Genomic DNA, 14,382 nt, shown 5'->3' on the forward strand with positions numbered 1-14,382 from the left:
GATGCATAAATAAATATGAGTCCAAGAACTCTAGAGAGAAGAGAGAGCTATAGGAGAGCTCTGACGGGCCTGTCTTTAGTGCCTTTAATGTCTTCCTCCCTAGGGTGGGGTTTCCTGGGAACCCTGACAGAAAGCTTGCTCAGGGCATTATTCCAGAATGACCAAGATTGCAAGGCGAAGGAACAACACAATCCAGATCTCCAAGGGACCAACCCTGAACAGAAGCAGCAGAGTTCCATGGGCGCATGGCTGAAAGCTCGGGGAGGTCCTTGGCTCCGTAGGCAGGGTGGTCTTCCAGGGTCCAGCATCAAAGGTGGAAGGGACTCGCTGCTTTGGGAAGTGTGAACTTATTGTCACATGCAGCAAAGACTGATCCTCCATTTGGTGGATGTTCAGGGACCCAACAGAAGGGAGGGCAAGATTCAACGACCCCTTCTGTCCCTTCTTGAGGCTCCAGGCCAGGAGATGGACACTGTCTACCTAGGGCCAGGGCCACCCGTGGCAGAGCTGCCCCTTCTCCTTTGGGTATTTCCGGCCATGTCCTGACCACCAGGGAGCACTGGTCTTCAGGACACATGAACCTTGACCTACTGCAGATGTGGGGCCATTGGAGGGAGTGCTTGAGGACATTAGGACATTACTTGGCCTGCTAGTCAAAATAGGAAGTGCCCTTGTTAAGTGTTTTGGAGATGTTGGATATAATGTCAACATGTTTTCGTCACTGTGGGACTTCTCAGAGCCTCGGATATCCCACCACACCAAGGAGGTGATCAGCAGTCCCTACACTGTTCCTCGTGGAACCACCCATGCCATGCCACTGAACTAGCAGTTCCCTTGTAGGGAGCTATGAAGTGTTACCCAGCACCTCTGCTAGAAACTCAGATGGAAGTTTGGGTCTCATCCCCATGTGTGAAATGTATCTTCCTTAATAGGAAACACAAATGAGCTGCCTTTGAGAGTGCAAGCTCTATAAATGGAACACCCATTGTTCCACCTGTTGTCCACACCTGGTTAGACCAAAGGTAAAGGGTTTCCATGCTTCCACAATAAAGCCAGGCCAACAGCCATCTACTGAAGCACATGGAAGTGTTTCCCTGATACTATTAGGAGCAGGCTGGCCTGGAGGGGAGGAGTGTGCCACTGGGGAAAGGATTTGCACCCTGGGGGAGGAGCCTGGGGGAAGTGGATGGAACTTCGAGGTCCTGCACTTCTGAAGGTGGAGAGCCTGTGGTCCTCCGTCCTGGGGCTGGGGTTCTTTGGAAAAGGAGACAAGTGATGGGTGTGAAGGCCAGCCCGGTTTTGGTTAACTATTTTTTTTTCCCCTTTGGCTAGTCCTGGGCTTGGACTCAGGGCCTGAGCACTGTCCCTGGCTTCTTTTTGCTCAAGGCTAGCACTCTGCCACTTGAGCCACAGCGCCACTTCTGGCCGTTTTCCATATATGTGGTGCTGGGGAATCGAAACCAGGGCTTCATGTATACGAGGCAAGCTCTCTTGCCACTAGGCCATATTCCCAGCCCTCCAGCCCGGTTTTGGGTTCAGTTTGAAAGGCCACAGTACAGGCAGGGTCCAGCTGTCTCCCACCTGTTTTTACCCACCTGTGCTCACCACACCCAAGGGCCTTCTCCCCCAGTGTGGGGATGACAGTGCCAACCTTCCTTCGGCCCCTTCGTGTTAGCCCCACGCCTGAAGTCTCCTAGGCTACTTTCCCTGCCGGCGCCCTCACCTCCACCAGCGGGTAGGCGATCTCATTGTAGATCTGCTCGGTGAAATGATCCATGTAGTAGGCGCCGTCGAAGGTGAACTGCTTGGGGGGCTCATCGGCCGCGCCCGGGTTCTGGATGAAGCACTGGCCGCGGGCGCAGTCCACTGTCACCACGGCCTGACAGTTCATCTCCCGCTCGCGCTGGTTCATGGGGCGACAGCGCACCACCACTTTGACCAACTCGGAGGCCATGGCGCTACGGCTGGGACCCCCGGCACGCGGACCAATGTGGAAACCAATACCCCCGTGACGACCAACGAGGGCACCGGGGCCAGGGCAGCCAGCTGCGCGGCCGGGCCGCCCGGGCCTAGGGGCGGGGCCGGCGCCAGCGGAGAGGGGCGTGGCCTCGTGGAGGGGGCGTGGCCTCGGCGGGGGGATGGGACTCTTCAGGAGGCCCCCCGAGAGGCGGCTGGGGGCCACGCACGAGTCGCCGGACGGGAGCCGGGGCCGTCGCCGCCTCCCGCGCCCGGGCTCGCCCGTCCCTGAGGCCGGGCCCGGGCGGGGAAGTGCGGGATCCGGCTGCAGGCGCCGCCGCAGGACCCGAACCCGCTCACTCAAGCCCGCTGGCTCGGCGTTCGCCGTTGCTAGGCAGCGCCCGTGACGTCACAGGGCGGTGCTGGATAACGTCGGTACGCGCTCGGCGCCCCGCGTCCCGGTTGGAGGCGGGGGCTGGCCCGGCTGGGCGCCCGACGCCTTCTCCTCGGTCCTCTCCCCTCGTCCTCGCAGCCCCTGCCCCAGGCTCAGCAGCTGGGCTTAGGCGCCCGTTGGCGGGGAAGCCCACACCTGACCATCCGGAGAGGAGGCCTCTAGCAAGGTCAGAGCTTCACTGAGAAGGGTCGAGCGAGGCTACTCCATGCCACCTTTGTTTTCTCTAAGACTTCGGGTTTTCAAAGACATAAAAACTTAAGAAGCCAAAGTCTTTTCGCTGCTAAGGCCATCTTGCCTTTCTTGGCTAGGTATAAGCACCCCCAAATCTTCAGGCTGAAGGGCGCTGCTCTGCCTCCTCTAGGCTCCCCTATTCAGAGAAATACTAGCAATGAGTGGCAGGCACTGTTTCAGAAGCTGCCAAGAGGAGAGACTGGCATTGAAAACAAAAATCCCACAAATGAGAGTAAACGACACAGAATGGGTTCCTAGGGAGGGATCTGCCAGATGAAATATGACGGTTAGGGAGTTAGCCAGGTGAAGAGGGCAGGATGCTCTGTCTGGGCTGTGCAGAGGGCTGCAGCATGTTGCAGAAAACAAGGTCTGGGCCCCCCTCCCCCCCAGGAGGCTTAAAGCAGAAGAGGTGCATGATTTACTTGATAAACCTTCAGCCCAGTTCCTTCAGGACATTCTGGCCTCTATGGGACTCAGCCATCTCCACCAGCTGCAAACAAAAGCGAAGCAGGCAAAGCAGGTGAAAGCCTTGCCTTTCAAAGAAACATCTTCAGTACATAGTCTGGAGAGATGCAATTTATTTGTCTCAAAGTCCACACAGGAAGGAGAAACAGGCTCCCCTGTAGTGCTGTGGTTGATCAAGACACAGGCAGCCACACACATGGGCCCAAAGCCATGCCTTGTGTGATCAATAAATGCCGTTTGAAGGGATGTTTAACAGCTCAGGGACAAGATGGTCCCTTCAGTACGTGTCTCCCTGGACAACTCACACCACAAACCCACCGCTCCTGGTGGCGAGCTGGGCCAAGTCTGGACTCATCACCAGGTTTCCAGATTCCCCCACTCCTGCAGGGCAGTGAGGCCAGGCTGCGTCCTGCCCTAGGAGATGGCTCCAGTGGGGAGCAGCAGAGCGAGTCCTAGCCTGCCCCCCATCCCATTCAGCACTGTCAATGCTAGACATAATCACCTAGGTTAGCTGCTTTCTGTCTCTTGCAACAGTATCTCACTGAACAGGAAATGACAAGGTCTCTGGTCTTGCCACATCCCAATGGGGGCTGGACACTGGGAGCCTTAGGCCTTATGCTCCTGATTCACTGTCACTCCTAGGTCTGCCTTGCTCCTTGCTGAGTAGGGGTTGCCCTCTGTGTCACTTTTAAGGCCCAGGACAGGCACATCCTTCCCTAAACCCATGACTGGACGTGTGCTGTAACTCAGGTAGATTCTTACCAAGGGGGGTGACTGGATTTGTCATTCACCAGCAGAGCCACCGCCTTCTCCCATCCCCTGCTGAGGTGAGGCCCCACTGGTGCACTCACATTAGTTCTACCTCTGGACATTTCTACTCTGTCCCGCTCCCAGAGGGGCTGGGCTGGTGACAAAAGTGGTCCCTGCTACCCTGTCAGCCCTATAACAAAAGTGGTAGGATCAGGTGGCTTCCCAAGGCAGCCACCATGCTGATTGCAGGGCAGGTCACTGCTGACCCCTCTCAGGGGATGGCCAGAGGCTGTGAGCCTCAGGGTGGCAGAACGTATTTTCCATCTGCTCTCAAGAGGTGCACCTGCATCCACGATCAAACCCTCTGGGCCACCTTGGAAAGCTCCACACTAGAAAGGAAGTGGGAGGCCAGCCATTGCCAGCAGCAATCACTGGAAAGTGGGGAGCTCTATCTGTTCCTCCCACAATCATGGCTGGTCAAGGGTCCCATGAGAAAGCACTGTAATCTCCAATCTGTGGGTTCCCCTCCCATGGCACTGAAGTGATGGAAGGCTGGCCAAGGAGCAGAGTGACCAGATAGAACTGGTGGGGTGCAAGCAGGGCAGAGCAGCCAGAGGCCCGGGGGCCAGGGCGAGGCAGGGTCTGTGTGTGAGGGCAGCACCTCCTAGCCCAGGCCCTGCAATTCTGCCTCTGACTTGGCATGGCCAAGGGGCCGCAGAGTCCGGGGGGGCCTGCCCTCGGGCCCACAGTCCTGCTCCTCGTAGGCGGGGTTCAGGCGGCCCATGTCGAGGGGACAGAAGAGGCTGCGCTCCATGCCAGCATGGTTCTCCACCAGGGCCTCCAGGCTGGGGAACTCTGCTGGCAAGTGCTGGGAAGAAGAGTCCATGGTTAGCTCCAGGCCCCTCCCTCAAGGCTTGTGCCAGGCATCAATCTCTCCCCCACAGAGATGACGGCTCTTTTGGGGGAGCAGGAAAAGTTCAGAGAGATCACACATGATAGCACAGCAGGGCCAGACACCACAGAAGCATTCAGCTTTGAAGTAAGGGTGCACTCGTGGAGGCCTGCCATCCCATCCAGGTGCCTGGAAATCCCTGGGCAGGACAATTCTGGAACCAGAGCCTCAGGCTGTGTGAGCACAGGCAAGCCCTGCCTTCCAGTCAGTTCCTTCCATCTGCTATGGATGGTCAGGGTGTGGACTTAAAAGCAAGATCTTTATGGAAATAGGTGGTGTCTTACTGATCCAAAGCACTATAGGTAACCTCTGAACGCTCAGGAGAGGCAGACCTCTCTGTCCCACAACCACCTTAAAGGTGAAGGCAGAGCCAGCAGAGCAGAGGTGGAGTCAGCAGGGCCAGTGAGGAAGGAGAAGATGGAGAATGGGACAAGAGGCAGGGCCAGAGAGAGCCAATGGGGGAACTGGAATGAAAGTGAGGAGGGCTCATCAGAGCTCAGCCATCAGAGAAAGGCAGGGCACAAATGGCAAGAAGTGGAGCCAGTGATGGGGCTGAGTCAGTAGGTCTCTTCTCTTGCCAGACTCAACTTACCTCCACGCAGTAGCGGCCCATGTGGTTACGGAAGACCTGGTGGGGCACCACGCCACATTGTGTTCGTACTGACAGGCACCACTGGTCACTAGTGCCCAGCTCAGGCCACAACAGGAAGGACCCAAGCACGTCTCTCCGCAGCAGGGCCAGGGCAGAGGACCTGGGGCACGGAGGGAGATGCTGGAGTGGGAGGCATCGGGCCCCATTCTCCAGCTGCTATCCCGAGCACGGACATGCCACCCCCAGGAGCATGGAGGCTGCCTGAGGATTAAATACACGCCCCCAGCGCTACGCGAGCACAGAGCATGGTGGTACACACCTGTAGTGTCAGCCCTTGGGAACCTAGGGCAAGGGATTACAAGTCTGAGAACAGCTTGCACTGGTTAAGACAGAGGTTTGAAGATCTGACACTGAGAGACAGACAGCCCTGACACAGACCAGGCATGGAGGCCTCTACCTGGATCTCACAAGTCGATCCTCTCCTCACCTTGCAAGGAAGGTTCCTACAGTGATCACACTTTTACATCAGACACTACAAGTCCCTAGCCTAAGGCCATTGTGGCTGGGAGTACTCTGCATGCAGGGGGTACACATATGAAGGGCCCTGGGGAGACCCCCCCATTTTTCTAACCACCCCAAGGAACTGGGCATTGTCCAAGTCAGGCTCCTCTTACCTGGAAAGACCAGCGAACGCCCAGATGTTCTCTGTCAGGCTACCGTCCCCCTCCACTAGGCATGTTGCTGGGCCACCAGGACCTCGGGGCCACGCCTCCCATGCAGCAGGAACTGTGACGGAGAGCACCCAGGGTCAGGGGCTGTCCCCCTACCAACTAGCCCCCCCCCATGTCCCCTCCGTCCAGGGCAGATGCACATATGCACAGCCACCTAGAGATGCCACCCTCGCCTTGCAGGGACATGCCCATTCTCTATGCCTGACACAGGCCCAACTCACAGGCCTCCCGAGCCGACAGCTGCAGCTGCGTCTCATAGGTGCAGCCTCGGTAGGCCCCGGAGCGGATCACCTTGCTGCGGATGGCCTTCTTGCGCACCAGTGTGGGCGAGCAGTATGGGTTCCCCAGGCGAGTGTGCCGGGCCCCTCCTCGGCTGTCAGCCTCAGGCAGCTCCTTCTAAGGTACCAAGAGGGGGCCTCAGGCATGCGGGTGGAGGTGCAGCCGCATTGGGCCAAGTGGACACCCAGAATCCCTCACCTGTGCCCAGGACCCTTGTCCTCCGCCCACCCTCTGATTGGGGCACTGCCTACCCCACTGCTGCCCAGGGGCCCCTCTGCAGGCAACCGCCGAAAGGAGACCAGGGCTTGGACGTTCTGTGAGAGCTGATCCCGGCTGAAGGGTTCCCGCACCAGGGCAGGGGGTCCCCCAGGGCTGAAGAGTGGCTGCAGGGGCCAGTCCCCTGTGGGGCCTGGGCTGGGCTCGGGTTGGGCCCTTTCCTCCGGGTGCTGCACGAGGTAAGCAAGCTGGAAGGAGCGGCAGAGCAGCAGGTACAGGACCTGGACCTAGGGTGGGAGGGGGTGGGCTGAGTGGCAGCTCCTCAGGGACCAGCCCACTCCCCAGTGACGCACCCAGGTCCTCAGCTTGGGAAGCCCCTCCCTAATCTTGCTGGGAAAATTCCTATGAATCCTTCAAAACCATGCAGCCTCCTCTACCAGTTTTTTTTTTTTTTTTTTGTCGGTTGTGGGGCTTGAACTCAGGACCTGGGTCTTGTCCCGGAGCTTTTCTGCTCAAGGGTATTGCTCTACCACTTTGAGCCACAGCTCCACTCCTGGTTTTCTGGTGTTCATTGGAGATAAGAGTATCACAGGTGCTAGCCTTGAGCAAAAAGAAGCCAGGGACAGTGCTCAGGCCCTGAGTTCAAGCCCCAAGACTGGCAAAAAACAAAGTAGCACAAACTTTCCTGTCCAGGCTGGCTTTGAATTGCGATCCTCAGATCCCAGGCTCCCAAGTAGTTAGGATTACAGGAGTGAACCACTGGCACCTGGCTCCAGCTTTCTCTTACTCAGTTATCAAATACTGGGTACTCCCCATGCAGGGTCTCCCACCTCCCAGAGGAGCAGCTGAGTCTCAGGCCTCTGGCTCCATCCAGCCCTGGCCCTGAGGGCCTTTTGTGTGACACTGGGCTGAGCCTGGCACCTCTGTGTTTCCCCACCCCCATCTCCCCTGTCACCCATAGAGGAGGTAATGAAGTTAGCACAGAGAACTCCCAGCACAACCCAGCATTTGCCTGAGGCCAGCACCTTCTATCAGTCACACCAGCAGCTGCAAGAGTGAGCTTCAGCCACCTGGGACCCCAGTGCCCAGCAAATGCTTCCTAGATGGGCTCTGCTTGCCAAATGCTTGGCTGCCAAGGCTCTGCCACTCAGACCTTGACTTTCAGGACCCGCATGCCCAAGATACACCCCATCTAACCACCAAGCGCAACGAACAAGGACACTCAAACACCAGCCCCAGCTTCCGTGCTCAGTGTTGGAGCAATGCTTGGAGTGTGGAGGGATTTGTGTTACAGGAATCTAAAGGAGAGCAGTCCTAGAGTCAAGGTGGACTACGCCTTGAAGACTAGTCCAGATTTGCTAGAATGAAATGGAGGATGGGCACTGTAGGCAGAACAGCACGAGCCAGGGTGCGGCTGCTTGACCTACAGGTCTCCAAGCGCGTGGCGAGTTCCTGCTCCAGGACACAGGGAATGCCAAGGCCACTAGCTAGCTCTCTTTTTGGAGTGGGGAAATCCTCAAAGATGGACATAACCAAAGATAGACCAGTGTGTAAGGAGTGGGTTTCTGGAAGGTCTCAGGCCAACTCAGCCAAGCTGCCAAGGTCGAGGCCCGTGTCTCTGGAACCCCATTCCAGCCACTGCGGTGCTCCCGCCCCCGCTCTGCCTTGGGTCCCAGGTACCTCTCCAGGCTGGCTGCCCACGAAGAGGTGACAGAAGAGCTTGCTGGCCGGGCTTCGTGGGTTCCGGGCGATAAAGGCAAACTGGCAGTTGGCTGGGCACCACGTGGCATAAAGGACACGTCTCAGGGCGTGGGCCATGAGGAGCGTCTGGGACACAATTGCAGCAGGCCTTGGTGACCTGAGCCTGGGCTACAGCAGCCTGAGAGCCCTGGTGCCAGGGCCAGGCCTCCCCTCCTGCGGCCGCTCTCAGCCTGCACACCAGTGTAGGGCTGCCCTACCCCCCCTCCTGCCATGAAGAAGCCGTCCCTTCTTCTGGTCCCAAATTCTCACCCCTCATGCATGGTACCTAGGACCCCTAGCACCTGGCTGCAAACCTGTGGGCTATTTACCCTTATGGAACTCCAGGGGCAGAGCAGGAACCCCCCCATCCCCCACCCCCGCAGGGGCCAGCAGGAGAGCAGGCCCTGGGGCTTCACACCTGCTGGGGGAGTCACAGGACCAAGATGGACTCCTAACTCTACCTCTCATACTCTATGAGACTTGGGCAGGTGAGTTCCTGTGACATGTCAAGAGGGGAGAATTCCAGAAGCTCGCCAACAGCTGTTGAGGGAGAAGGACTATGGCACATGCAAGTGGCCTGGGACCCAAATCATGGAGACACCTAGTATCGGGTTCCATGTACATCACAGCCTGGGGTCAAGGGGCCTTGGAGCTGCAGGGCGCACAGACTGACCTGCAGCTAAGCATCCAAACAACACTGGCTGTGGAGAGGGATGATGTCATATCTAAGCAGGGGCTCCCACCATCTCCAGCCCTTCGCTGTCCACAGCTCATGGGCAACACTGGGCAGGGAATCTCCCAAACCTCACGGAATGGCCATCCGTGCTGCCCACGCCAGAAGGAGGCCTCAGAGAAGATTGTGAGAAAATACTGTCCCCCAGCTTGCCTTGGGGTAGTGTGGGTGGGGCGGGGCCAGGCAAAGGCTGAGTCCTGCACCTCCCCTGCACTGCACCACACTGGCTCCTACCTCGCCTTCCCCGCTGTAGATCTTGAGACCTTGAAGGCTGAATTTCAGGATGACAGCCCGGCGTCGGGGGCAGTCCTAGGTGGGAGGAAGACAATACCTCCTAGGACCAACTGTCCTTCGTCCAACCCCAGTGCCACTCACTCTATGCCAGTCAGCCAACCCACCTCTGCTGGGGGACAAAGCCCTGAGTAGCAGGTCCTCCAGGAGCCCGGAAGTATGGGTAGCTCCTGAGAAAATATCCCCAGCCAGGCCCCAGCCACCTGTGGCTGCCCTGTGAGGCAGAGGTCCTGGACAACCCAGAGGAAGAGAGTCCCTGGGCATATGGGACAGGGGTTCAGGAGCCAAACCGAGGCCTAGGCCCCCACTGGGCCCCTCTCCATGGGGGCCTTTGGTGCTGCCCATCCCGAGGCCACCCAGGCCTGTCTTTATGATGGCTGGGTCTAATCTCAGGGTCTGACATCTGTAACTGTGCCCTTCTCCCCTTACCTTCAGGGCCCTCAGCTGATGCCGCACAAGGCAGGCGCTGTCCTGTGTGTCCAGGTCATCCACAGGGAAGGAGCCCACATACTGCATGGTGAAGGGGTGGGGGCAGTGAGGCAAGAAGGTCAGGCTCTCAGTTCCACACTCTCGTCCTCCCAGTCTCCCCAGCATACACTGCCCTGCCAGGAACACTGTGGGCAGCAACAGAGCACTGGCCTTGGAGCTCAGGCTCTGTCACTGTGACAGCAGCAAACCTTGGTCAAGTCATGAAGCCCTGAGGTCCTACCTCACCTGTGAGTGCACATGCATGTATGCACGTGCATGCGCGCGCGCGCGCGCACACACACACACACACACACACACACACACACGAATGAGAGAGAGCTTGGGCCAGGAACAGCCAGGGAGATGCAAGTCGTTCCTTCATCCACACCTGCATCCCACCCTACTCCTGCCCCCACAGTGACCACCCACCTGGGCAAACTTGGTGATGCACCTGGGCCGGTAAGGGGCAGGCCCACAGTCCGAGGCTCTCCGGCCCCCAGCCCCAGCCCTCTGCATAGCCCCCAAGGTACCCAGCTTGAAGCTCCACGGGAGAAGGCTGCAAAGGGGAGAGGAGAAGGTCAGCGGATGGGTAGTTAGGCATGGAGCCCCTGTCAAAGGCCGCTGGGCTCTGTTCATCTGTGTCTTCATTCACTGAGCCAACAAATCCTTACTGAGCACCTAAGTGTTCCAAAGTCCTGGGCCCTAGAGAGAAAGCCTGGAGAAAGACGAAAAACTGCCTCCAGCCCAGAGCTGTATGCTTCACAGGGGAGAAGGACTGAGACTAACAGGTGGGGTACAGCAGGGAGAGGTGAAACCCACACCCAGGAGGGAAGGTTGAGGGAAAGATCTGGAGGTGAGGAGTTCGTGAATGCGCTAAGTTGATGCCCTGGTAGTGGAATCAGGGGCAGCAGTGAGGTGTCTGCTGTCCCAGCTACTGGGGAAGGAGGATCACTTGAGCCCAGAAGTAAGACATGGCCCCCCAAAATGACCAGAAGATAGGACAGCTGGAGAAAGTCCACCAAACCCAGGGTGACAGCTGTAAGAACAGAAGCTTGTGAGGGTACAAAGGAAGGCTAGCAGCCCGATCCCTTGGGTAACTAACACCTGACCCACACAGCTGATTGAATCCAAATTGAGACTAGCCTCCAATGTCAGAGCAGGGACTTCGGGCTTTGCCCTGTGAGCAGTAGGGAGCCACAGCGGGGTGGCCAAGAGCTGGACAACCAGGGCTGATGAGCTCAGGGACCTACTTGTCAGGCCACTGGCTCATTTGGGGCCCAGAACCCTCCCAATCATGAAAACCAGACAACACACCAGGGATAAATCAGGACATGAGGAAGGTGGAAAATACTAGGGGGCTGAAGAACATTGGTCTTTGCTAGGACCCCTTGGTCAGATCCACTAGTTAGGGACAGGAGTAAACTTCCTGTCACTGTCCTCCAGGGCAGGGAGACTATTCCCATCAGAGCCCAGGCCCAGAGCTAGTGCTCAATAAACATGAAATACATGCATGGACCAGCCACCACATGAAAGGATCGGTGAATGCCTCTGCCAGACACTCCACAAACTCAGCTCCCCCAGTCTTTCCCAAGGTCTACTTAGAAATACTTCGCTGAGCCCCATTCTGGCTGCCTCTCACCAGCCTACTTGAGTCTCATGGACTTTTCTGCCAAGGTTGGTTTCAAAGTATGATCATCAGATCTCCGTCTCTGAGCCTCCATCTTCTCACCTTCTCACACCTGGGGTAATGATGTGAGGTGGGGTGCGGGTGCTCAGCACTGCCTGGCTTAGAGCAATGCTGAAGAAATGAAGTTTCACAGGAGACAGGGCCTCCCAAAGACTGCAACTCAGGAAGGAGCTTGGAAAGGCAGCAGGACCTGATCACTTCCAGTCCCCTCCTTGTCTGAGCCACAACAGGAGACCATCCAGGCTGGGGACAAGGCAGAAGAAGCTGGCCTGGGGTCATGACTCCTCAGGAAAGAGCAGAAATCCCTTGGCGTGGGCAGGAAAAGGTGCATCTTGAATGTATGCTGATGTCATTTCTGAAGCTTCCAGAAGAGGAGAGTTTGGGTGTCTAGGAATTGTCACCGTCACTGTGAAGACACCCACCTCTGCCCGCCCATGACCTTCAAATCCAGCAGATGCCAGCAGCCACCTACTGCTTTCAAGATTACAGTCTCCCAAATAACCAGCAAAACCATTGGCTGGAAGTAGAACTGTGGCTCAAAGTTGGGAGGGTACTAGCCATGAGCAAAAAAGCTCAGGGACAGACAGTGTCCAGGCCCTACGAACCACAAAAAAAGTTGGCTGGAGGTGTGGCTCAAATGGTAGAGCACCAGCTGAGTGAGTAGTGAGAGGTACGGGGGGGAAAAAAGAAAAGAAAAGAAAGAAAGAAAGAGAGGCCGGTAAACTGGTGAAGAAAAGCTGTTCTATCCATTTCTGGCCCCTCCATTCTCTGGAGCCATCAGACCCTCCACTTTCTGCCAGTGACCGTTTTTCACACTGTGTCCTTTCACTACTGTATGTTTGATGTTTAAACAGAGCAGCGTTAGATGTACAGCCACATGCCGCCTGTTCGGGCAGATGGAGCCCCCAGTGCAGCTGCCTTTTAACTTTATAATCACAGCCCAGGCTGGGTTTGGGGGAGAGAGGAGGCAAAGACCACAAAACAGGAAGGTGGACCCAGGGCACACGTGGAAGGGCAGAGGATACAAAGGCCAAGGACAGAAGCAGGAACTGAGGGCCTGAGAAGAGAGGAGGGATGCTGGGAGGAGGGAGGAGTCCAGGGCATCTTCACACCCAGCTAGAGCAACACAGCCCCTCAGGCACACAAGACAGAAGGGCTGGAGGTTAGCGCAAGCTCTCACTTAGAGCTTCAGCCTCTTCCCTCCAGACCCAGAGCTGCAGTTTTCCATGTCCCCAATGCCTGGGGGTGGGTGGCCAGGTCACAGGCCCTCTGTCTCTCTCCCCTCCCTTAACCCTCACCCCATGACAGCCCTCCGATCCTTAGTCTCCTGATGACTAGAAGCTTCTCCCTTCCTCTGCCTCCCTTCTAACCTGAAGAGCACAGTGCTTTTCAGCTCTAAGCCTGGAGTTTGGAACTTCCAGGGTATCAGGTTCACTCTAACCCTGGAAAGACTGTTTTTACTCATCCAGGCACAAAGACCCACTTATTTCCTCAGGCCAAATGAAGTTGTACACAGGAGCCTGGTGGCACTTTTTGAAGGGGCCACATTGGCAATGAGCTTGGGCTGTGGGTTTGCTAGGCTGTCCTGCTTAGGAGTGGGAGGCCTGGAGAACTTGGCCTGCACCACCCTTGCACACTCTTGCAGACCACCTAGATCCTGAGTTCTGTAGGTGGTGGCCTAGAGAGGCCAAGTCCCTTAGCCAAGGGCACAAAGCATTAATGGGTCCCCGAAAAAGGAGGTATTCACCTTTGGAGTTGGAAGGGTCCCAGTCTACCCATGAGTAGGTGAGACCTGGAAGTAGCCACAGGGGTGGAAAGACCTCTGGAGATGGGGAAGGAGGGGATCTGGACAGGAGCCTACCTTCCTCTTTCCTTTCCCTCTCTTTTCTCACTTTCTTCTTTCCCTCCCCATGGGCTTGAACTCAGGGCCTGGGTGTTGTCCCTTAGTTTCCAATCATTGCTGGCGCTCTACCACCTGAACCACACTCCGGGCTGATGTTCCCTTATGGCCACCCTCCTTCCAGGTGGCCCAGTGCTCATCCTAATGCCGCCCCCAGTTGGTGCCAGACCCGCAGGGACGGGAGGGTGGGCTGCCCCCACGGGACGGCTGATGTGACCTTGGGCTGTCACCTGGCCTGTGGCCTCCGCTCCTCAGGGGTCCCCAGGGAGGGCACCAGGACACCTCCCGAGGCTGCCACCCAGGGGTGCCAGGTGGACCCCCAAGCCCGGGCCTCGCGGGGCACGGCATCCCAGGGGTGCTGAGCGGTTTGGGGGGAAAACACCGCGGCGCGGTGGCTGAGGTGCGCGTGCCGGGAGCCGCAGCTGACGCCGGGGTCGGTGCCCGCCGCCGGCGACGTTTGGGGGGGGGGGTGGGAAAGTGCGAGTATCGGGGCCGGCGGAGGCGGCTGCTGACCCCGCTGCCTGTGGGGGGCGAGCCAGGCTTTCGGGGGACAGCGGGGCGCAGGGCGTCCCCGGCCGGAGGCGGCGGGGTGAGGTGACGCCAACCCGAGATGGAGGTGACGAGGCTCCTCGCTCTCCGCGACCTCGGGGCCCCGCTGCGCCCGCCCGCCCGCCACCCGCTCGGCCCCGCTCACTCACCGCGACCGCCGCGCCTCCACGCGATCTCTGCAGCTCCGGCCCGCGACCCAGCGCAGCCCGCGCGCCTCCCGCGTCGCCGCCGCCCGGACCCGCCCCGCCCCCGCGCCGCGCGCCCCCCACGTGGTCGCGGGAGCCGACCCTCAGCATCACCTGGCGGCGCTGCAAGCCTCGCCACCAATCAGCGCCCGTGGAGCCGCTGTGCTCGGCCGCGCCGCCCAATCAGAGGCCGCGAGGTTCCC

At 58.1% G+C, this 14,382-nt stretch overlaps 2 protein-coding genes across 2 annotated transcripts in view; both read right to left on the reverse strand.

The window, feature by feature from the left end:
- The window catches only part of Kif17 (kinesin family member 17), a 39,568-nt gene extending 37,614 nt beyond the window's left edge, over window positions 1-1,954 (reverse strand). Inside the window, exon 1 of the mRNA XM_048352095.1 lies at window positions 1,724-1,954. Within this exon, the coding sequence (XP_048208052.1) occupies window positions 1,724-1,954 (231 nt within the window). The remainder of the gene's footprint in view (window positions 1-1,723) is intronic.
- Window positions 1,955-4,520: 2,566 nt separating this feature from the next.
- On the reverse strand, window positions 4,521-14,177 carry Sh2d5 (SH2 domain containing 5). Its single transcript, XM_048349841.1, has 10 exons — window positions 14,144-14,177; window positions 10,288-10,414; window positions 9,820-9,900; window positions 9,334-9,408; window positions 8,307-8,453; window positions 6,662-6,913; window positions 6,353-6,527; window positions 6,075-6,186; window positions 5,401-5,560; window positions 4,521-4,724 (listed from the first exon to the last, which is right to left on the reverse strand). Exons 2-10 carry the CDS (start codon window positions 10,372-10,374, stop codon window positions 4,521-4,523), a joined length of 1,293 nt encoding a protein of 430 aa, XP_048205798.1. The 5' UTR covers window positions 10,375-10,414; window positions 14,144-14,177.
- Between the last annotated feature and the right edge of the window lie 205 nt (window positions 14,178-14,382).

The sequence above is a fragment of the Perognathus longimembris genome, chromosome 7 (genome assembly GCF_023159225.1).
Source record: "Perognathus longimembris pacificus isolate PPM17 chromosome 7, ASM2315922v1, whole genome shotgun sequence".
NCBI lineage: Eukaryota > Metazoa > Chordata > Mammalia > Rodentia > Heteromyidae > Perognathus > Perognathus longimembris.

Excerpts from the sequence above, each read along its gene's own strand:
- Sh2d5 (XM_048349841.1), bottom strand. The coding sequence starts at position 10,374 with ATGCAGAGGGCTGGGGCTGGGGGCCGGAGAGCCTCGGACTGTGGGCCT. Across the intron at positions 9,901-10,287 it reads GCATCACCAAGTTTGCCCAG|TATGTGGGCTCCTTCCCTGT; the intron begins GTGGGTGGTCAC and ends TTCACCATGCAG. Across the intron at positions 6,914-8,306 it reads TGGGCAGCCAGCCTGGAGAG|GTCCAGGTCCTGTACCTGCT; the intron begins GTACCTGGGACC and ends CTCCCACCCTAG.